Source organism: Rhipicephalus microplus, chromosome 5 (assembly GCF_043290135.1).
Source record: "Rhipicephalus microplus isolate Deutch F79 chromosome 5, USDA_Rmic, whole genome shotgun sequence".
NCBI lineage: Eukaryota > Metazoa > Arthropoda > Arachnida > Ixodida > Ixodidae > Rhipicephalus > Rhipicephalus microplus.
The window spans coordinates 175,494,763-175,519,369 of record NC_134704.1 but is presented as its reverse complement, the minus strand read 5'-3'; the positions used below and the strand labels follow the sequence as shown (position 1 = coordinate 175,519,369).

General features: G+C 45.3%; 1 protein-coding gene across 1 annotated transcript in view; it reads left to right on the top strand.

Annotated features, from left to right (window-relative positions):
• Window positions 1–24,607, top strand: part of LOC119174111 (monocarboxylate transporter 10) — a 206,336-nt gene that overhangs the window by 102,630 nt on the left and 79,099 nt on the right. Inside the window, exon 7 of the mRNA XM_037424918.2 lies at window positions 18,458–18,598. Within this exon, the coding sequence (XP_037280815.1) occupies window positions 18,458–18,598 (141 nt within the window). The remainder of the gene's footprint in view (window positions 1–18,457; window positions 18,599–24,607) is intronic.

Sequence of the window (24,607 nt, the reverse complement as noted above, 5' to 3'; positions counted from 1 at the left end):
ACAAACACGATACGTTGGCCATGTACCATCCACCCCTCGGAATGCGGGTGGCCAACCGGCACTCATGATTGCGTGGGTCTTCTCGTCGCCACTTTTATGTCGCTGTCTAGATACTACAAGAAAGCCAGATAACGCAACAATACGATTGTTGATTGAGCAGCTTGTATTTACACTAAGCACATGTGACGTTGCTGTCACCTGCCTTGATAGCACTGCATCGTTCTGACACGTCAGAGTGAAAGTGAGATGCGTGATGTTCGCCCACCTATGCTCGAAATGAACAGTAATAGCATTCACTGAGGCTACCACTGCTCCGGACAAACCGTGGAGAGTAATTGATCCACCAGTATGTATATGTACGCAAACACTGCAGCGTCCATTTCATGCTAAAGAATCAGATATGGCTGCTTTCGCCCTGGTGACGAGAGTTCAGATTTTTCTCGGAGTTCCGTTATACGTTCAAGTATACTTCAGGTTGAATGAAGCGCCGTAGAGCTATCGTTGACTTAAGCGCGGGGCTGAAGCCTGATGGAAGGGGGGGGGGGCAAAGTTTGAAATCGCTGCACAATAGGACAGCCATTGTCTTTCTGAAGGCAGTGTTAGAAGGTGGTCGCATTGAGCCCGGGAACATTTTTTATATGAGCTCTCGAAGATTGCACCGCAATATGCTTTTGTATCAGTTGGTTCATGCAATTGAAATAGTCGCCTGAGTCGACACGCATTTCGGCAAGGCAAGGCATAATATGAGAGCCCATGTGTTCTTGTACGACACGGAGAGTGCTAATACTTATCTTGTAAGTTTTAGTCAGCACGGACAGACTGAAGAACCAATCAATATTCATATGCATAGTTCCAGCGTGACTTCTAACAAATTATTTCAGGCTTTTCTACACAAAAACTTGAACAGCTGGGATATGGCTGTCAGGGACAGTCTCATGTAGGACGCATACGGGCTACAACGGAGGTCTCTGTCTATTTTTACACTCATAATTTGGTGTGAAATGTAGCACCCTTCAATAAATATGGCGTATAGCACGTCATCTTCACTTGTAAAGAAAACTACTACATATTGTAGCGGGAATAATTTAGGCTTTGCTTACCGAGGTGGACCTCTGTTAAAAATGTAACTTTTTGAAGCCTCGCTCTTATCTGAAGCTTTTGGACTGCTGGTGTCTAGACACAATTCGTCTCCTTATTAGAATAGCGCGATCATTTATCGCAGGATTTCGATAAGTTTAAGTTTAGCACTTTGCCCTAAGGAACACCTCGACAGGTATAGCGTCCTTTGATTGGGCTGCCATCCGTTATCACAAAGAAAGATTTCGCTGGTAGGTAGCTAGCAATACATCAAAAACACTCGGTCGCCTAGGCCAACCATATCAAGCGCGTTGAGCAAGAATAGCCTCGTGCAAGATGTCAATGCGTGCGTCATTTAGGTCTAAAAATAACGCTACAGGCAAACGCCTGTTTGATTTTCGCTGTTGAACATATGTGACGAGATCAATCACTTTATTCATAGAAAAATGATCCGGTGGAAAACTAGCCATGGAGTTTAGATGAATCTTGTAACGTTCCAAATACCATTCAAGGCAGAAAGATAATGCTTTCATTTATCTTTCGAAAGCAGCTGACCAGTGCCACAGGGCGGTATGAGGCAAGCTGAAGTGAATGGGCGTTGCAATCATAGCAGCTCTCCCTACGCAGTTACGAAATATTGCAATGCACTGAATAGTATATACCATCTGGCCCTGTTGATGAGAAACGCCTGAATAGGGCTATGCCACCCCGAGCTCCTTCATTTCGAGAGGAATTCCATGCAGCCATCAAGCAAATGAGGGATGTCCCTTCAGGCCAGAGCTGCTGGACGAATCCCTTGGCCTGCTGTCCACGCTCAAGTGTTTTGCGACAATATTGTTTTGCTACGTTTGGAAAAGCACCAGCGTCTGGAATGAAAAAACGCTATTGAATAATGCATCGAAGACCACACACCATTCTCCAGATGTAAGACAGGGGCTTGCGGGGCTTTAGTATGTCAAAAACGTTCTCTTAAGTTGAAACATGTTGCCTGATGAGTCTATATTAATGTTTTAGCAGTATTTAAACAAGGTTTCCAGGTGAAGCATGAGGAAAAAAAGGAAGGAAGTCTTACGAGGCAGTGAGCATGGCTCCGCCGTCGTGACGAATCGATGAAGAAGAAGCGGATTCAGCGCAGGAGGCTGTAAACGTTGGTAGCTGTCGGCGAGGCGAGCAGTGTTATACTGTGTTCACGACGAAGACCACAAGTTGTGGCAATACCATGTAACGTGCCCTATGCGGCGGCCTGTAAAGCAGATTGGGCGATCATCCGCAGTTCACCATTCGGCCGGATTATGAGAACGTGCATAAGACCGTTCCGGGGGCGGTGACCTGGGGCGAGGTGGTGACCTTGAACGGAAGCCGATTCGCCGATGCTGAGCAACGGCGCAGACATCGAAGCCCAAATTGCTGAGTTCTTCCCGCACAGTCGACTGCACCAAGCAAACTTGAGGTACTTGCGAATTGACGTGGCCGTTGGTGGGAAGAGTAGGTGTAATTTCTTCGATTTCCCACCAGACGAATCACGTAATTTCAGACACCGGTGAAGACTGCCGATGAGAGTTCAGTTTATCTTCGCAGGAGGACGTCACAGCGGTGTTCGGCAGTCGAGTGAATGATCTAGAAATATGCCTGCTTTTGGCCAGTTCAAAACGCCGGCATTCCTGAATAATTTCCTCAACGGTCACGCAGTTCCGGCACAATAGCAGGTTGAACGCGCCGTCCACTGTCCCCTTGAGAACGCGGCCAACCTTATCAAACTCCGACATGTCGTTGTCGACTATACGACATAGAGCCAGCACGTCCGTTATATACGAGATATACGGCTGTGTAGACGTCTGAGCACGTATAGACAACTCCTTCTGTGTAGCCGCCTTTCGACCGATGGGCTTCACAAATAAGTCGCAAAGCTTCTCCATGAATGTGTCCCAACTGCCGATCTCCTCTTCATGGTTCTCGTACCAGACTTTGGCCGTGCCTTTCAGGCAAAACAGCACGTTGGCCAGCATGAGAGCTGGGTCATACCGGCTGAGCGCACTGGTACGTTCGTAGTCAGCTATCGAGTCGTCATCATCATTTTCGTCCGTACCACAGAACGTTCTTGGATGCTCCGGATGCGTCAGCGCGTACGTGAATGAGGTTGGGGCCGGTGAAGGCGTTGCCATGGATGGTGCAGGCATCACCGAGGTCAATGGAGAGGTGGCCGTGGGATCAGTCCCATGTTCTATCACGGAAACTCTGATTTGACGACCACTGCGGAGCTCCGTTAAATAGCGCTTCGTTACGCAACACGTCCACCAATTTGTTATGGGGATCACAAACACACGGAAGAGAGAAACGAGTGTATTTGCAATATTTATAGGTAGGTGTGACACCCCAGGGCAGCTAGCATCTCGCGCGCCAAATCCGCTTCTTCTTCATTGATTCATCTACGGCGGAGTCATGCCAACTGCCTCGTAACAGAAGGACATGCGAGAGAAGGAAAAGACAAGCTCAGGGTGCACAATGCGTCGGAGTCAGCCAGTGTTCTAAGTTATACGGCACTGGTATTAGCATGCAGATGATAGTGCAAGCCTATAGTACTTTAATAAATTCACAATGCCTACATAAGTCATCTGCGATGACTTGCCGAGATGACATTTCATAACGAGCCCCATAAAAATTTCACTTCACGGTAACCTGACATGATCAAAACCTGGCAGTGGCGAGGCAGAAGTATCTCTAACTTCTCAACATCAATAATTGGAATAAAAATTATGTTAGAAATAAGGAAACCTATTTTACATATCTGCGAAAATGGCTTGAAAGTGCCGTTCATTCTCGATTGGCCTCTTCAAGTACCTCAGCTCATGTCTTTATAGAATATATAATGTTATATTTAATGTTAAAGAATTTTTAATAGATATATTGTAATAGAATATAGAATATTATATATAATATATATTGTTATACGATATATAATGTGTAATATGATGTATATATTGTTCGATAGAACATATGATGTCCTATAAGCATATGTTTCTGAATAAATGTATAGGCACGAGCCTACCTTTTTCGCACCTAGGGGCCTAGACCCCGGCTACATACTCTCGCACGTGGACGCCATCTTGTTTAGAACTGTGAAGGCGTGTATCTGGGGCGCTATGTTAAAACAATGCAAGCAGCGTCTCTAGGACCTTACAATACAAGGAAGCGCCTTTTCACGCATCTCCCGTTTACAAGAGGCTGTCTGTGCACCACTGCGCCCTCTTCAGATGCAAAGACTACTATGCCAAGAGCAAGATACTACTCAAAGCTCTCAGTGAAGATCACCACACGACGCGGGAAAAGTGTCAATGTGGTGTTTTCAGGTTCCACAGATTTCTATCCACGATGAAAAATGCCTAGCTCGCGGCCACTGGATAATTGCAATCAGCAAAAAAAAAAAAAAAAAAACACGAGTTAAGTCAAAGTGTATGAATAAGTACACTTCCTGCCTTTAATTAAACGTGACGATAGCTGTTCCACATTACAGCAGTGATTTTCGTGCAGTATGCATGTACTATAGAGCACCAAATCATTGCCATATTCTTTCGAAGGCCGCACACCCATCTCATGCGTGCATGCTCTTAGAGCGCACGTTTAGTGTAATTTTAACGACGTACGTTCGAAATGCAAAGATACCTGAACAGTGGAAAACGTGGCTGCCGACTGAGTTGAACGGCGACGTGTCTTGACAGTTATCAGGCGAATCTGTGCTTTCAGCCGGCGTCACCATAGCGCTATAAAATATTGCTCTTACTGGCACTTTCGCACCGCGTGTGTTCCGAGTGCCACGCATGACTCGCGATTGATCAACATAGGCGGTGCATGAGCGCAAGCCGCAGCGGGATTCTAGCGCTACGGTTACGCCGGCTGGCATGAAAATTCGTCCTTGCTAGTGCTATAGCATAGCGCAGTTGAAGTGAGCCAAAAGCAACGCTTTCGGCTCTTCGCGTTCATTCCTGTCACGATTGTACATACCTCAAGTTAGTCTGCAATGCATGTTCTGTAGAGATTCCGGACTGTCTATGAAGGTCTTCGCGAGGTTTCATAGCCAAAACCACAAAATTGCAGGAGACAAAAAGCGCGAAACATGCTTACAGCCGTACTTGGGTTGGGAAGTGTCAGCTTTGATTTGCGAAGCGTTTGCTCGCACCGCAGCACAAGGTGTTGCTTCAACGCGCTTTTAACAGACGGTGCCAGAATCTAAATATGGCAGCACCCACTGTGCTCACTATGTTCTCGTGCTCACTATGTTCTCGTGCCTTCCTTAAAAAAAGAAAGAAGAGCAAGAAGCTTTTGGTCGTTTTTTTTTTCAGCTGTTTAGTTAGCACAGTAGATTTCTACATGTTTTCCCGCTCAATTTAATACAAGCGCCAGCCAAATTAATCTAGGCGCCAGTCAATTTAATCCAGCCGCCACTGAAATTATTCCAGGTGCCATTCATTTTAATCCAAGTGCCACTGAAATTAATCCAACCGCCAGCCGATTTAATCCGGACGCCAGCGAATTTAATCCTGATGATATTGTGACTTCAAAACGACCCAGAATTTTCGGCAATGCGTGGAGTGAATAGCTTTGGAGTGAATTTAACAGGGAAAAACCATGAATGAGTCACTCGTGACACAATGTGACTCGCGCGACATTATCTCGCCTATCACCCGCGTAAGCACTATTCACACCTTCGACATGCAAAGGAAACGCCGTCCACACAGTAATAACTTGATACTTATTATCCAGGCCGATGATCTCATCACGAGTGACTTAGGTGACGACCTCACGCATATCACCCACGCATGCACTGTCTTAACCTCCCGTCATGCATATCAAATGAAACGTCTTTGAAAGGGCGGTATCTTAATACCTAAAACTCGGCCAAGTCACCTGATAACCAGTTCCTCAAGGGACGTCATCACCCATATCACCCGCACACGTAATTTACTCACCTACCGACATGCATACGAAACAAAACGTCTTTGAGAGAGCGATAACGGGTTACCTATGACTCGGCCAACTGACTTGATCACTTGTGATTTAGGTGACGTCATCACGCCTATCACCCACGCACGCAATGTCTAACCTGCCATCATGTATACCAAACGAAACGTCTTCGAGAGGCTAATAAATTGAACGCTGTCAATCGGCAGAGTGACGTGATCACTAGTGACTCGTGTGACGTCATCTCGCCTAAGACTCAAGCAAGCACTCTATAATGTGCATTCATGCATATCAAACAAAACGTCTTTGAAAGGGTAATAACTTGAATGCTGGCACTAGGCCACGTGACGTCATCACTAGTGACTCACGTGACGTCATTACGCCTATCACACGCACACGCAGTGTCCAAACCTGTCTTCATGCATATCAAACGAAATGTCTTTGAAAGAGTAATAACTTGAACGCTGTCACAAGGCCCAGTGACTTTATCACTAGTGACTGGCGGGACGTCATCATGCCTATCACACACGCACGCCGTGTCCAAACCTGTCTTCATGCATATCAACCGAAATGTCTTTGAGAGAGTAATAACTTGAACGCTGTCACAAGGTTCAGTGACGTCATCACTAGTGACTGGCGTGACGTCATCATTCCTGACACCCACGCACGCGGCGCCCTAACCTGTCTTCATGCATATCAAACGAAATGACTTTGAGAGAGTAATAACTTGAACGCTGTACCAAGGCCCAGTGACGTCATCACTAGTGACTGACATGAGGTCATCACGCCTGACACCCACGCACGCGGTGTCCTAACCTGTCTTCATGCATATCAAACGAAATGTCTTTGAGAGAGTAATAACTTGAACGCTGTCACAAGGCCCAGTGACGTCATCACTAGTGACTGGCGTGACGTCATCACGCCTGACACCCACGCACGCGGTGTCCTAACCTGTCTTCATGCATATCAAACGAAATGTCTTTGAGAGAGTAATAACTTGAACGCTGTCACAAGGCCCAGTGACGTCATCACTAGTTACTGGCGTGACGTCATCATGCTATCACACACGCACGCGGTGTCCTAACCTGTCTTCATGTATATCAAACGAAATGTCTTTAAAAGAGTAATAACTTGAACGCTGTCACAAGGCCCAGTGACGTCATCACTAGTGACTGGCGTGACGTCATCATGCCTATCACACACGCACGCAGTGTCCTAACCTGTCTTCATGCATATCAAACGAAATGTCTTTGAGAGAGTAATAACTTGAATGCTGTCACAAGGCCCAGTGACGTCATCACTAGTGACTGGTGTGACGTCATCATGCCTATCACACACGCACGCCGTGTCCTAACCTGTCTTCATGCATATCAAACGAAATGTTTTTGAGAGAGTAATAACTTGAACGCTGTCAGAAGGCCCAGTGACATCATCACTAGTGACTGGCATGACGTCATTATGCCTGACACCCACGCAAGCACTCTGTAACCTGCCTTCATGCATATCAAATGAAATGTCTTTGAAAGAGTAATAACTTGAACGCTGTCACAAGGCCCAGTGACGTCATCACTAGTGACTGGCGTGACGTCATCATGCCTGACACCCACGCAAGCACTCTGTAACCTGCCCTCATGTATATCAAACGAAACGTCTTAGAGAGAGTAATAACTTAAAAGCTGTCACAAGGCCCAGTGACGTCATCACTAGTGACTGGCGTGACGGCATCATGCCTGACACCCACGCAAGCACTCTGTACCCTGCCTTCATGTATATCAAACCAAACGTCCTAGAGAGAGTAATAACTTGAATGCTCTCACTAGGCCTAGCGACGTGAATACCAGTGACTCATGTGACGTCATCACGTCTATCACACACGCACGCGCTGTCCTAACCTGTCTTCATGCATATCGAACGAAACGTCTGTGAGAGAGCAATAATGTTATACTTATGACTCGGCCAACCGACTTGATCACTATTGACTCACGTGACGTCATCATGACTAACAGTCATGCGAGCACTCTCTAACGTGCTTTCATGAATATCAAACGAAACGTCATTGAGAGAACATTAACTTGAAGGCCGTTGCCGGCAGCGTCTGCTAGTAAAAAACTAACTTCTCGTGCTGCACAGCCGTTCACCAGCTAAGCGGTATACGTAGGCACCAGATCACACGTTTAGAAATCAGTCAAATGCGTCTTTACATGGCTTTTGTTTGACGTGACGCTTTTCTTGACTCGTGTAGATGCGATGGAAGCAACAGTATCTTCAAGCAGCAGTGTGGTAGAACCCAACAACAGTGTCACATCGCTCGTTGAGGGCAGCGTTTCTCCTTCATTCAATAAATAGAAATAATGAAGTCGAAATGACAATTAAGCATTTTACAAACCATACTCAATTACGCAACATTCAACCGATACCCTCACCTCCCTGCGACACGTTTACTCCAGCTCGTCGTGTGGGTAGATGTACGAGTCTTTTTTGTTGCTTCTCGTGTTTCGTAGAATGCCTTGAAAATGCGGGCAGCCAGGCCACAATACTGTGAACGGACAGGCGTTCTACACTAAACAGGCACGCTTATTTCAAGCACACTAACCTAAAAGAAACAGCGTGGCGTAGAATGTAGAAAGGAAGGCACAAGTCAGCCACAGCATTGAATGGCGCATCAGCAAATGGCCAGTTGCAAATAGCAATAGTATGTATCTCAAGTATGGGGACTGCCCTCTATTACAACGGATTTGTTTCACAGGATAACCAGATGAAATAATTGTTGAGCCGAAGGAGTGGTAAACAAATCTTTTTGTAGCAAGCTTTGGAGCAGACAGACCGTGCGTCTTATGCTTGATTAAGGATATACAGTGTTATGACTATAGCCGAGTTATATGCAAACGCCTATTTGGTTTCTTGTGCTCATATCGTGTCATTTTGACACGTGAGCACAAATTAGAGGGCGAGGAGAGCTTTTATAGTGCTTTTATAGTGCCTATATATACCTATTTCGGGCGTTGTAGCCTCAATTCGTACAGGTGCCTGTAAATGTCTGTTTTCAAAATCGATGCCTATATAAACGCTATTTAACCTGAAATTTTGCTTTCAAGTACCACTGGAGCGCGGTATTCATGTTACCCGGCAAAATATAGGTTTCGGGACACTGTGGGGTGCAAACTACTCTTAATTTCACGAGTTACGTTTAGAACTGTCAAACTCAGAAAGCATTTTAGCCAAGAGGGAGGTAGACTAGCCTCTACACATGTAGACCATCCATGTCGCGTCTTGTGCTCAGCCTCTTTCCAGTGTGCGCTCAGATGCGTATGGAGCAGGAGGTGCCTCTGTGCAGCGGCAGAAAGATGAAGAATGAATGCGAAACTGTGGAGAGTCATCAGGGGAAGTAAGGAAGTAGAGTGCAGATAAAAAAAGCAATATCTATGGAGTTTTTGTTCTTTGTTTGTCATTTACATGTGGTGCTTCACTGGGTCACCTGAAAATATTTTTTTAGGCAGTGGAAAATGTTGCCTGCCCAATGAAAAGGTTTGTGTCACTAGAATTTTTAATTTGATCATTAGAAGCGGCGAACGCATAATCTCAGGAGGTGAGCTTGAAACCTTCAACACTAACTCTAAGAAGGCTTCGTAAGTCCAATTCCTTCCCCGCTATTGGTATGAAATTCACTCGGAGCTGGAGCATCACACGACGTGCATGAGCACGTCATGCGCGCGTAACCTACACTCGCATCAGATGCCCATGTCAGCCCGTGCGTGCAAGCGGTGTTCTGCCGTCTCGATGTTCTTTTGTATTGTACTGCGAGTTTTTGTGGGATGGATCCCTATCTGCGCGCATGTTTGGAGAGGCTGGCTTGGATAACGTATCCTTACCCCGATACACAGCGTCACACCACTGCATCTTCTGCTAGGGACGATACACCAAAACCACGCCCAGCGTTGTGAATGCTGGCCCCGACACAATGCGCAAACTGCGAGAACACCAACACAAACAAAATGGAGGCACCTTAGTCTCGCGTCTCTCTCGATATGAAATTAAATAAATAAGGCGAATATATTTCGCCTGTGTGTTCTAGCATTTTTGTAAACTTTCATGCTTCTATTTAGGCAACAGTTTGTACAAATTACACACGTTGTCTCAAATAGTTCTCGCAGTGTCACGTACTACTTTGACATAGGCAGGACCCTTCTATCACCTTCACCATGTTGGGGCGCACGCCCATGAGATGAAGGTGAAGCCGTGTTAAGTTTGGCCTATCACCTCTTTATGCCACGCGTAGTACTGGAAATCTTGGTAAATGAGATCTTGAGCGCTCAGTGCATTCATTCCTTTACGCTTCTCAAAACTCTTAAGTTTGTGTAACGACCCTTAAAGTGTTCCCAGACAGAAGAAAAATTGAGCCTGTGTGGTTAGGCCAAGTTAATACGCCGCAAAAAAAATCCTTCTGCCGCCTGGCACTCTGACTATTTGCGCATGTATAGCCCTTCTTAGCTATGGCACACAGAAAGAGCCCCAGAAGCATATTTCTACGATGGTGCACACTTAACTGACCATGCTGAACTAGAAATGGAGAGACCGTACTCTGCGAACCCCGCGGAAAAACGCATGTTTATGCTAAATGATTACCCATTTGTACAATTATAAACTAGAACATTTTGGCTTGCTTTCATATCATAGAGACAGATACCACACCTGTTTATTGGAAAATTTGAGTTTTGTCAAAGATTATTCTGCCTATATTCACAATTTTGGAAGCCTGAAAGAGTGTTTTGGCCACCTATTATTGGTGCCTTAATCCCGGTTTTTCGGTGCCTATAGAGCTGGCCTCTATAGTTACGATTTACCTGACATCTTTTTGCAACGACGAAGCAAAGATGATGCCCGTTTAAAACATCTACCGTACCTCAAGGAAAAAATTGTTGTTCTGATAACGTCGAGTTCGTCAAATTGGTTATGAAGTGGGTGATGAAAGAGAACTTGGGCAAGTCCGTGAGAAACAAAATTTATTATTATACAGGCAAAGCAATTTTCATAAACACGCACCCATAGATGTGCTGCTGAGCAGTGTTCTACATATCTAGGCAGTCGAGGGCAGCTTGTACAAAAGAGTAATTGTGCCTATCATAAGCGGCACAGTCCACACGCTGGATGTGCTGCATAGAGCGCCCCGCGGCCTCAACCAGCAGAGCACGGCGATGTTCTTTCTTGGAGATATCTTCCGGTGTCGTGAGGAGATCATCCCTCCACTCGCTTAGGAATCCCTTTACACCTGCCTTGAACGTTGAGAAGAGCTCCTCAGTCGGATTGAAGAAAGGGCTGTATGGCGGTAGCCACTTGACTGTGTGGTCGCTTGCCGCGAGGACAGCCTGTTCGGCGCGGCGGTGCGCTGATGCGTTGTCAAACAGGAACACTGCCTGTATTCCTGGTTCCTGCTGTGAAACTTTACTCGACACTTCTGCAAGAAAGTCGTTGAAGACAGCTCAGTGGACCTTGTCGGCAATTGTCCAGTGGAGAAGGCCATTTGCTGACATGCAGGCTATAACATTTACATTTGCTCTTTCGCCTTAGTTGACAAACGGCATGCTGGAGCACCTCGTTTCGCCCTACCGAAACTGCGTGAGCACCATACGTTGAAGTTGGTCTCGTCGTCTGCACCGTCGTCTGCATGACTGCCCGTCGTTATGCAGACGACGGGCAGACGTTCTACAATGCAGATGACAATCCCACGAAATAATGAATAGAAGAATCGAAGATACGTTTTAATTCGTGTTAGAATACCCTAATGCTGGTTATTTATGAATTAAAGCAATTGCTCTAAGTAAAACTGAAGCAGACGACATTGTTTTGTAGCTGTTTTCGGCGAGTCTGTTTCGCGCAGACGACAGGACGACGTTGTGCGACGCAAGCGACAAGCCGGCGTAGTTTCAAGTTTCCGGCCAAGTCATCGTTAGGTGAGCGCTTTTGCAGTCTGAGAATAAGTGAAAGTTTGCGCTTCGACCACTGGTGCTATGGAAGACCGAGACTCTCGGCGGCAAGGAAGGCCACGGAAGGCGCCTGATGAACCGAAGAAAAAGTACTCTCGCGTTTCTCCTGTAGATCGTTGCCGTATAATAGATGTTCACAGGCGCGGAGGTGATTTAAAAGTGCTCTCCGAAACACTCAAAATCATTATAAACACCGTGCGTTCTATTGCCGCTAGTGATCGTGACACAACTAAAACACGTGGTGGTTCGTCGAGGAAATTTGGACCGGACGTGGTGGACACCCTGCAACGAATCGTACAGGGAAACCCATCCTTCACACAGGAACAAATAAAGGGAGCTCTCAAAGATGAGATGTCTAACATTGAAGTGAGCACGACGACGAATGATCGGCTTCTCGATGGCCATGGTTATTCGATGAAGCTGCTGACCCCGAGCCCAGTAGATAGAAATCGCGCCGACGTTAAACAGCTGCGGTGCCGATTTTCCCAGTGGCTTCAGAGCAAGGGAACTACGCTAACACGATACATCGACGAGACCAACTTCAACGTATGGTGCTCGCGCAGTTTCGGTAGGGCGAAACGAGGTGCTCCAGCATGCCGTTTGTCAACTAGTGCGAAAGGGGCGAATGTAAATGTTATAGCCTGCATGTCAGAAAATGGCCTTCTCCACTGGACAATTGCCGACAAGGTCCACTGGGCTGTCTTCAACGACTTTCTTGCAGAAGTGTCGATTAAAGTTTCACAGCAGGAACCAGGAATACAGGCAGTGTTCCTGTTCGACAACGCACCAGCGCACCGCCGCGCTGAACAGGCTGCCCTCGCGGCAAGCGACCACACAGTCAAGTGGCTACCGCCACACAGCCCTTTCTTCAATCCGATTGAGGAGCTCTTCTCAAAGTTCAAGGCAGGTGTAAAGGGATTCCTAAGCGAGCGGAGGGATGATCTCCTCACGACACCGGAAGGGATCTCCAAGAAAGAACATCGCCGTGCTCTGCTGGTTGAGGCCGCGGGGCGCTCTATGCAGCACATCCAGCGTGTGGACTGTGCCGCTTATGATAGGCACAATTACGCTTTTGTACAAGCTGCCCTCGACTGCCTTGATATGTAGAACACTGCTCAGCAGCACATCTATGGGTGCGTGTTTATGAAAGTTGCTTTGCCTGTATAATAATAAAGTTTGTTTCTCACGGACTCGCCCAAGTTCTCTTTCATCACCCATTTCATAACCAATTTGACGAGCTCGACGTTATGAGAACAACAATTTTTTTCTTGAGGTACGGTAGATGTTTTAAACGGGCATCATCTTTGCTTCGTCGTTGCGAAAAGATGTCAGGTAGGTCGTAACTATAGAGGCTAGCTCTATAGGCACCGAAAAACCGGAATTTAGGCACCAATAATAGGTGGCCAAAACACTCTTTCAGGCTTCCAAAATTGTGAATATAGGCAGAATAATCTTTGACAAAACTCAATTTTTCCAATAAACAGGTGTGGTATCTGTCTCTACGACATGAAAGCAAGCAAAAATGTTCTAGTTTATAATTGTACAAACGGGTAATGATTTAGCATAAACATGCGTTTTTCCGCGGGGTTCGCAGAATACGGTCTCTCCATTTCTAGTTCAGCATGGTCAGTTAAGTGTGCACCATCGTAGAAATATGCTTCTGGGTCTCTTTCTGTGTGCCATAGCTAAGAAGGGCTATACATGCGCAAATAGTCAGAATGCCAGGCGCCAGAAGGATTTTTTTTGCGGCGTATTAACTTGGCCTAACCACACAGACTCAATTTTTCTTCTTTCTGTGAACACTTTAAGGGTCGTTGCACAAACTTAAGAGTTTTGAGAAGCGTAAAGGAATGAATGCACTGAGCGCTCAAGATCTCATTTACCAAGATTTCCAGTACTAAGCGTGGCATAAAAAGGTGATAGGCCAAACTAAACACGGCTTCACCTTCATCTCATGGGCTTGCGCCCCAACATGGTGAAGGTGATAGAATGGTTCTGCCTATGTCAAAGTAGTACGTGACACTGCGAGAACTATTTGAGACAACGTATGTAATTTGTACAAACTGTTGCCTAAATAGAAGCATGAAAGTTTACAAAAATGTTAGAACACACAGGCGAAATCTATTCGCCTTATTTATTTATTTCATATCGAGAGAGACGTGAGGCTAAGGTGCCTCCATTTTGTTTGCGTTGGTGTTCTCGCAGTTTGCGCATTGTGTCGGGGCCAGCATTCACAACGCTGGGCGTGGTTTTAGTGTATCGTCCCTAGCAGAAAATGCAGCGGTGTGACGCTGTGTATCGGGGTAAGGATACGTTATCCAAGCCAGCCTCTCCAAACGTGCGCGCAGATAGGGATCCATCCCACAAAAACTCCCAGTACAATACAAAAGAACATCGAGACGTCAGAAAAGCGCTTGCACGCACGGGCTGACATGGGCATCTCATGCGAGTGTAGGTTACACGCGCATGACGTGCTCATGCACGTCGTGTGATGCTCCAGCTCCGAGTGAATTTCATACCAATAGCGGGGAAGGAATTGGACTTACGAAGTCTTCTTAGAGTTAGTGTTGAAGGTTTATAGCTCACCTCCTCAGATTAAGCTTTCGCCGCTTCTAATGATCAAATTAAAATTTCTAGTGGCACAATTCTTTTCATTGGGCAGGCAACATTTTCCACTGCCTAAATAAATATTTTCAGGTGACCCAGTGAAGCACCACATGTAAATGACCAACAAAAAACAAAAACTTCATAGATATTGCTTTTTTATCTGCACTCTACTTCCTTACTTCCCCTGATGACTCTCCACCGTTTCGCATTCATTCTTTATCTTCCTGCCGCTGCCCAGAGGCACCTCCTGCTCCCTACGCATCTGAGCGCACACCGGAAAGAGGCTGAGCAGACGACGCGACATGGATGGTATACATGTGTAGAGGCTAGTCTACCTCCCTCTTGGCTAAAATGCCTTCTGAGTTTGACAGTTCTAAACGTAACTCGTCAAATAAAGAGTAGTTTGCACCACACAGTGTCCCGAAACCTATATTTTGCCCGGTAACATGAATACCGGGCTCAGTGGTACTTGAAAGCAAAATTTCAGGTTAAATAGCGTTTATATAGGCATCGATTTTGAAAACAGACATTTACAGGCACCTATACGATATGAGGCTACAACGCCCGAAATAGGTATATATAGGCACTATAAAAGCACTATAAAAGCTCTCCTCGCCCTCTAATTTGTGCTCACGTGTCAAAATGACACGATATGAGCACAAGAAACCAAACAGGCGTTTGCATATAACTCGGCTATAGTCATAACACTGTATATCCTTAATCAAGCCTAAGACGCATGGTCTGTCTGCTCCAAAGCTTGCTACAAAAAGATTTGTTTACCACTCCTGCGGCTCAACAATTATTTCATCTGGTTATCCTGTGAAACGAATCCGTTGTAATAGAGGGCAGTCCCCATACTTGAGATACATACTATTGCTATTTGCAACTGGCCATTTGCTGATGCGCCATTCAATGCTGTGGCTGACTCGTGCCTTCCTTTCTACATTCTACGCCACGCCGTTTCTTTTAGGTTAGTGTGCTTGAAATAAGCGTGCCTGTTTAGTGTAGAACACCTGTCCGTTCACAGTATTGTGGCCTGGCTGCCCGCATTTTCAAGGCATTCTACGAAACACGAGAAGCAACAAAAAAGACGCGTACATCTACCCACACAACGAGCTGGAGTAAACGTGTCGCAGGGAGGTGAGGGTATCGGTTGAATGTTGCATAATTGAGTATGGTTTGTAAAATGCTTAATTGTCATTTCGACTTCATTATTTCTATTTATTGAATGAAGGAGAAACGCTGCCCTCAACGAGCGATGTGACACTGTTGTTGGGTTCTACCACACTGCTGCTTGAAGGTACTGTTGCTTCCATCGCATCTACATGATTCAAGAAAAGCGTCACTTCAAACAAAAGCCATGTAAAGACACCTTTGACTGAATTCGAAACGCGTGATCTGGTGCCTACGTATACCGGTTAGCTGGTGATCGGCTGTGCGCGCGAGAAATTAGTTTTTTACTAGCAGACGCTGCCTGCAACGGCCTTCAAGGTAATGTTCTCTCAATGACGTTTAGTTTGATATTCATGAAAGCACGTTAGAGAGTGCTTGCATGACTGTTAGTCGTGATGACGTCACGTGAGTCAATAGTGATCAAGTCGGTTGGCCGAGTCATAAGTATAACATTATTGCTCTCTCACAGACGTTTCGTTCTATATGCATGAAGACAGGTTAGGACAGCGCGTGCGTGTGTGATAGACGTGATGACGTCACATGAGTCACTAGTATTCACGTCGCTAGGCCTAGCGAGAGCATTCAAGTTAATACTCTCTCTAAGACGTTTCGTTTGATATACATGAAGGCAGGTTACAGAGTGCTTGCGTGGGTGTCAGGCATGATGACGTCACGCCAGTCACTAGTGATGACGTCACTGGGCCTTGTGACAGCGTTCAAGTTATTACTCTCTCTAAGACGTTTTGTTTGATATACCTGAAGGCAGGTTACAGAGTGCTTGCGTGGGTGTCAGGCGTGATGACGTCACGCCACTCACTAGTGATGACGTCACTGGGCCTTGTGACAGCGGTCAAGTTATTACTCTCTCAAAGACATTTCGTTTGATATGCATGAAGACAGGTTTGGACACTGCTTGCGTGGATGTCAGGCATGATGACGTCACGCCAGTCACTAGTGATGACGTCACTGGGCCTTGTGACAGCGTTCAAGTTATTACTCCCTCTAAGACGTTTCGTTTGATATACATGAAGGCAGGTTACAGAGTGCTTGCGTGGGTGTCAGGCATGATGACGTCACGCCAGTCACTAGTGATGACGTCACTGGGCCTTGTGACAGCGTTCAAGTTATTACTCTTTCAAAGACATTTCGTTTGATATGCATGAAGACAGGTTAGGACACCGCGTGCGTGTGTGATATGCATGATGACTTCACGCCAGTCACTAGTGATGACGTCACTGGGCCTTGTGACAGCGTTCAAGTTATTACTCTCTCAAAGACATTTCGTTTGATATGCATGAAGACAGGTTTGGACACTGCGTGTGCGTGTGATAGGCGTAATGACGTCACGTGAGTCACTAGTGATGACGTCACGTGGCCTAGTGCCAGCATTCAAGTTATTACCCTTTCAAAGACGTTTTGTTTGATATGCATGAAGGCACATTATAGAGTGCTTGCGTGAGTCTTAGGCGAGATGACGTCACACGAGTCACTATAGTGATCACGTCACTCTGCCGATTGACAGCGTTCAATTTATTAGCCTCTCGAAGACGTTTCGTTGGTATACATGATGGCAGGTTAGACATTGTGTGCGTGGGTGATAGGCGTGATGACGTCACCTAAATCACAAGTGATCAAGTCAGTTGGCCGAGTCATAGGTAACACGTTATCGCTCACTCAAAGACGTTTCGTTTGGTATGCATGTCGGTAGGCGAGTAAATTACGTGTGCGGGTGATATGGGTGATGACGTCCCCTGAGGAACTGGTTATCAGGTGACTTGGCCGAGTTTTAGGAATCAAGATCCCGCCCTTTCAAAGACGTTTCATTTGATATGCATGACGGGAGGTTAAGACAGTGCATGCGTGGGTGATATGCGTGAGGTCGTCACCTAAGTCACTCGTGATGAGATCATCGGCCTGGTTAATAAGTATCAAGTTATTACTGTGTGGACGGCGTTTCCTTTGCATGTCGAAGGTGTGAATAGTGCTTACGCGAGTGATAGGCGAAATAATGTCGCGCGAGTCACATTGTGTCACGAGTGACTCATTCATGGTTTTTCCCTGTTAAATTCACTCCAAAGCTATTATTCACTCCACGCATTCCCGAAAATTCTGGGTCGTTTTGAAGTCACAATGTCATCATGATTAAATTCGCTGGCGTCCGGATTAAATCGTCTGGTGGTTGGATTAAATTCAGTAGCACTTGGATTAAAATGAATGGCACTTGGATTAATTTCAGTGGCGGCTGGATTAAATTGACTGGCGCCTAGATTAATTTGGCTGGCGCTTGGAATAAATTGAGCGGGAAAACCTGTAGTTCATAGTGCTGTTTTTGTGTTGTGCTGCGATATTACATATCTTCAATGAAAATGTCTCGTTTGTTACTGATCATTTTTCTTACCAATCACGTTTTTGTTATTTTGTTGCTGTTGGTTTGTCCTGTTGAATTACACTGTTGATTACTGTGTAACTATATAATTTTTTCTTGTCTCTTCATTATGTGCGGCACAGTTTGTTACAAACATACCAAAGTGTGCATTTGGAAAGCCGGAGCTAGTGAAGCTGCTTGTCAGTGTTTTCCCATTAGTTCTCATCTTCTTGATGAAAAATGAAGAGACTATTTTTTCAGTTAGGTGTGTCCTAGATTTAATCTGCTTTGTCGGCAGGTCCAGCACGTGGAAGACGTCTTCCCCGATGCCAATGGCGAGACGCTCGTTACTTGCATGGGCATCACGTCGGGTTTGGGACGCATCTTGTTCGGCAGGCTAGCCGACTTGCCCAGTGTTAGTCCCGTTGTCTTACAGCAGGTAAGTGAGTGTATTAAATCACAATACTATATCACAACACTTTGTGGTTTGGAACACACCAAGCAAAAGTGTATCTAACATTCTCTTGCTGCAACTAAACTATGCAGCCCTTTCTGTCAGTTGTATATATGATTTCACGTTTAGCGTCACTGCACTAACTGAATAGGAAGCGGTGACAATGAGTTAGTATATGCAGAAAAAACATTACATATCAAATGCTTTTGAAAATTTTCACGGCTTGGCTAAAATATGTGAAGATTCTTACTTTTTACCCACTCATTTCTTATTCTACTGGAGTGACCAATCTACAAAAATAAGAGAAACGTATTGCCGAAATGACCTATACCATTACTGGCTTTTCCACACACGATATTCTAGTGAAATCACCTTCCACAGGAAATTGTTTACTCGCACTGAAACATCGTTTAGAGATATACTGTAACATGCATAGCAACGTTTTTTTTCGGTTTTGTGCCAAGCTTGCTTTCATGGTTATTCTTTTTATGTACATATTACTCTGTGCATTCCCCCCTGCAGTCATGCCTTCGGGCACTGCAGGTGATTTCAATAAATAAAAATAAAGACAAACAATACACCTATATTTGTCACATATTATCTGACTTCTATTACATACTTTGTGGCAGCGGGAAACTGTCATGATTTTAAACTGAAAGAGATAAAAGAATCAAGTTACAACCTTTAAAGTAATGTTGTATTGTGAAACCCAGAGGTTGAAATATTCATTCTGCAAGCCACCACTCTTCTTCTTACCTCTGTGCCAGAACAACAACAACAAAAAAAGTGTCGGACTAAAGGGAAAAGTGTAAGTATTTTGAGAATTTCATTTTTCTTTCTTTGAACGTCTTCGCCTTCACCCAGTAGGCTGACAATCCGCCCTGGTGATTGTACGATTTGGCTGCTGGCTGGCAAGTCGTAGAGTCCAATCCCACACACGGCGGCCGCATTTTCAGCAGAGGCGAAAATGCTCGAAACCCACGTACTTCAGTTTAGGAGCCCGCGAACAGACCTTTAGACATCGAAATTTCTGGAGCCCCAATACTACCACAATGGCGTTCCTTATAAACATGTCATAGCTTTGGGACGTTAAACTTGAGACATCTATGATTAGTATGCTAACAAAGTTATTATTGCGTTATCGTAGCACACTTCAAAGAGCACCGCCCAACACGTGATGACATAATGGGCGACTGAAGCAACTATACATCACCGGAAGCGGCTGACTTTGTCCTGCTTGAGCATGACAATGCTTAAGAGCCACATCTCGTTGGTGCATTATAACAAGCAATTCGATGAGATGGTGCATTATAACAAGCAATTCATCAGGCTGAATTGGGCAAGGATATAAGATGTGAGCCTCGTGAAAAAGAGAGAACTTGCAATGGCAAGGGCGCCAGGGGTTTGTGCCCGTAAGTTTGGAGTGGGATCACTGTGAGACACGTGAGCCGTCTACGAATTATTTGAAATATCGCCAGTGTAAGCCACACTGTGCCAGTTTACATGCCCATTTATGAAAACAAAAAAAAACAGCAAACAGACGTTCAGTTATTGAGAACGAAGTGGCCAGACAGCCTGCTTTCTAGGCGCTTGAGAGTGAATTACTAACGCCACAGCTTTAAAGAGGTCATTTTGCAGAAGTGGCGGCTTCGACATTCATGTCGGCGTTGTTGGTTGTGAGGAAAATATGATATTTTGCATGACCGAAAAAGAAAAAAAGATGCAAATAAAATAAATCATAAAAGTTTGGAGTGAGGATTTAACCACGGCCGCCTGCGTGATAAGCAGGTGTTCTACCACACAGCCCCGCGTCTGCTTGCAAATACAGCAAAAATATCTACCTCTGCTTGAAAAGTGGGTGCAGTGAAACTAACTTTCATTCTTTACATGCACACGCGTCCTGCATACAGGCGTCACAATACAAAATGCAATATTGTGGTAATATTGCGTGCTACAATCGTACATTGCCATCGGTCGTCATAACACGTGATCATCATGACAACGCCGTGGTTTAAATCCACCCATCCACATGGCACATACATAACTACCCGTATTTCTTTAAGACTACGTAATGGGTGCACAACAAGTACGAGCACACTTTACGTGACTAATTGCTCGTTGTTAAAAGCATTGTACCCATTACATTGTATGCAATAAGTGGTTGAATAACGCACTAGGAGCAGGATATTACTATTGCATTCAACTTTGAAACAAGAAGCTTTACGGTCGCGAAACTTGTTATGGGCGTCTTTATTTGTGTAACGAAAAATAAGCAATACAAATATTACCGAGGGCCCTTTCGCGATCGTGAAATTGGTCAATAAGCTTGTGTTTTTACTCTATGCCTAGGCACCAGGAGAATAGCAAGTTATTTTTGCCTGCTTATGAAGAACATTTGTTAATTCATGACGCCTAATATTCAACACACATGTTCACCAGTGCGTTGACTATGTATAGGTAATATTTTTCGTCAATAAAACCGCCCACTTAAAAAGTCTTATAATTGGCCAATTCACACGAGAAGCCTTAGCTTACCCAATACCCTAGCTCTCATATTTTTACTGGTCTCTCTAGCACATTGAACAATTTTATTATTATTTATTTTCATTATTATCTTTTTTTCTCTTTTTTGAGATTCTTCAACCCTATTCTCCATGGATGAAATAAGTAGCTGCCAGAAATATAGAGATACTTGAAAAATTTGTTTTTCTAATAGATGGTATATAAATCGCTGTTTTGGCGCCAAAGCCTTTCACTACCTTTTAGCTTGGAGAATGTGCCACATGAACTTGATTCATTGAGTGAATAATATATGGTGTTTAACGACACCCAATTCATCATATGATTATGAGAGACGCCGTATTGGAGGGCTCCGAAAATTTCGACCATCTGGGGTTCTTTAACATTCACCCAAATCTGAGCACACGGGCCAACAGCAGTTTTGCCTCCATTGATAATGACACCACCACCGGAATTAGTGACGGGATTAGTACGTTAGTCACTAGACAACCGCAGCGGGGTGCCACATAAACTTCAAATTGGTGCGTCAAACTTCTTGACATAGTACTCACATAGCATGATCAGATTGCCCTTTCGATTAGAAAAAGTGCCTAAGCTAAACTACCCACGTAGAGCTCTTCTATGTGCCCTACCACATTCTGGGCTGTATTCAAGTCTGACAACACCTTCTAAAGTGACTTAGTTCAAGTACTGCACATGATAAGCATGAGCATGGCAGGGGGGTAAAGGAGAGGAGAGGCAAAGGGTCCCCTTCACTCTGCACGATACATTCATTATATGGTGGAAAATCTGCCCGTATGTTGAAATATTAGGAAAGGAGGCGCTGCGCCAATCCCGTCCCCTCCTCCAGAAATAAAATCCTTTGAACGCATATGATACCCATTTTAGGTATTTTGAGCGTGAATATGCTAGAAGTAGTAAACTGCCGTGAAAAACGTTTACCCGCATGATCATATCACAGACTTTTTGTTGCTCCACTGACGAGATAAAGTACCCCGCACAGTACATTTACCTGTAATGAAAGCTCCGAAAGTGTCCTTTTAGTTATAAAAGCCCACACGGCTGCTCAATTTTTGGATCAACCTATAGAAATGTTTTTTCCATACACAATTTCGCAAAGCAGCAGCTTCCATTTGTTCAGCATGAGCAATAATTTTAGGAAAGGTAAAAATAACTGCATTTACGTCCTGTAGAGGGTGTTTCCACCTTCCTGACTACTCCCATGTCGCTAAGAAGAGGTCAGGCCAGGTGAAGGCTTCCAGCGTTGTTATGGGCATACTGGACAGCAAGGAGTTGCGCGATATGATCGTGGAACTTCATCCCTACTTGATCATCCGTTGGACCACTCCCGGCAAATGCGAGGATCAAGCCCCCTACGCAATCAGGGCATGCGCCTTTGATATCGTGTCTTTAGAAATGTTGTTATAGATTCAGATTACTTGGTACTCTACTATTGGAGAGTGGCCAACAAATAACGAGGAAAAAGAGTGTTTAGAAACAGTGGTAACAATTTCTAGCACTTCGTACTCCACTATGGGTGAGCATAATGGGCACCTATTAGCGGTAACCAGCGGCGACTATCAGTACTCCAATGGCCAGCATACCATATTCGAAAGTACCCGCGCTTGCACTGGCTTCTTTTTAGCTTTTGTCAGCACAAATAGTTTGCCACAATACTAACCACCGCACGAAGAGCCATCCTTAAAAAGACTTTAGGCGAGTTTATTAACTTTAAACGTCCCCACATGAAAAGTATAAAGAGGACATATCTTAAAAATAATAATCAGAAAATGAGGAGCTACAGCAGAAGTTGCTTCGAAAGATCAAAGCCCGTAATAATGTTTCAGAATAGTTATTCATCTGTACGAAATCCTACAGAGGCGAGATGAGGCCTCTCTCCCACCCTTATACTCTCTCAGCAATAACGTGATGGAAGAGAGAGGAAAAGGGAAGAGAGTAATATTGGGTCCAGCAAAACGCGATGAAACGCGCACCTGGCTAATCCCACGACGGCACCGGCAGGTCTAGTCTGCCGGCGCGATCACGGGCACACTAGATGGCCAGGATTTGGTATTCATAGGCGGAAATTCGCAGAAGTGCATCGGACTCTTTCTGGGTGAACGTAGAGCCGAAAAACTCGCACTCCTAGAGTGTATGAGATAAAATAGCAGCCTCGTCACATGCTGAGGAAGAGCTACTTGGGTAAAAGTCTAGATTTATGCAATGCAGGGTCACCAGATTTGTGTATGAGTTCATTTGCAGGAGTCTGAGCGTGACCACCTGTGGCCTGGTTAGCTTGGAATAAGACGGCGGGAAGACTCTTCTCTTCAAGCAAAATAATTTAATAATTTTATTTTGAATGCTACGTGTGTACCTGCGTTCGGGGTGAAGCTCGTCTGATCCGAGCGTAGCACGGTCGGCAAAGCTACGCGCAGCCTCGTGAGCCGACTTATTGAGGTTATGGAGAAACCCCCCGATGGCCCTGACGTGGGCAGGAAACCGAAATATAATGTGCATGGAGCTGCTACTCTTTTTGGCCTCTTTCAAAATTTTAACTACCCTTCGGGCTACCCAGCTTGTGTGGAATGCCCTAACGGCCACTTTTGAGTCACTATACACCCTGTCTTTCCGACCAGGCTTGCATGGAGAGTGCAATGGACACTTCCTCGGCCACTCCGGGATCTGTCGTCCGAATCGAGGCGCAGCTAGTTGATGACTTGGCCAAGCGAATCCATGACAGAAAGCACGAAAGCTTTGCCGTCGCGGTACGCGGCGGCTTTTACGAAGGTTGCGTCTATCATATTCACAGATATGTCCTTTACAATCTTCGAAGCTCCAGCCTTGCGACCACCTGCGCTGTGTACAGGATGCATGTTGCGAGGCAGCAAAGTGGCGAAAAAAATTCTCTATTACTATTCCAGAAATTCGGGTGTTTCTAGCCGATTCCTCGGTTTAAGCGAGTCCAATTTACGCTAGAATCACTAGCAGATGTGGTTTAAAGCCGATTTATCTGGGCCCGTTCCTGAGCCTCGGCAATCTCACAATGTGTTGTGTATGCCGAGCTGGAGGAGATTCTTGGTGTATGTTTTAACTGGTAGCCCGAGTGCTCACTTGATAACTTTTCTAATAAAGACATTGAGTTTGTTTTCCTCTGCCTAAGCCAGTTGTGCATAGCCACCATGTAGATAAGGTGACATAGCACAAAGGCAAGGATCAGCCGAAGCAGGCTGTCCTCACTGAAGTCTCTGCGTCGGTTCGCAACCCTTCGCTATAGGTAAAGGGCATTATCAGTTTTCGCAATGATCTTGCGCAATGCATTGCTGTGGCCGCCACGAGATTTGATAAACATACCCAGGACTCTGATTGTGGCAACCCTGAGAGTCGCGTCGCCACTACGGGTGAACAAGTGAATGTCGCCCTCGAAGACCGGCTTGGACCCTTAGGTCTGCCCACTTTTTTTCTTTTCGGTAAAGC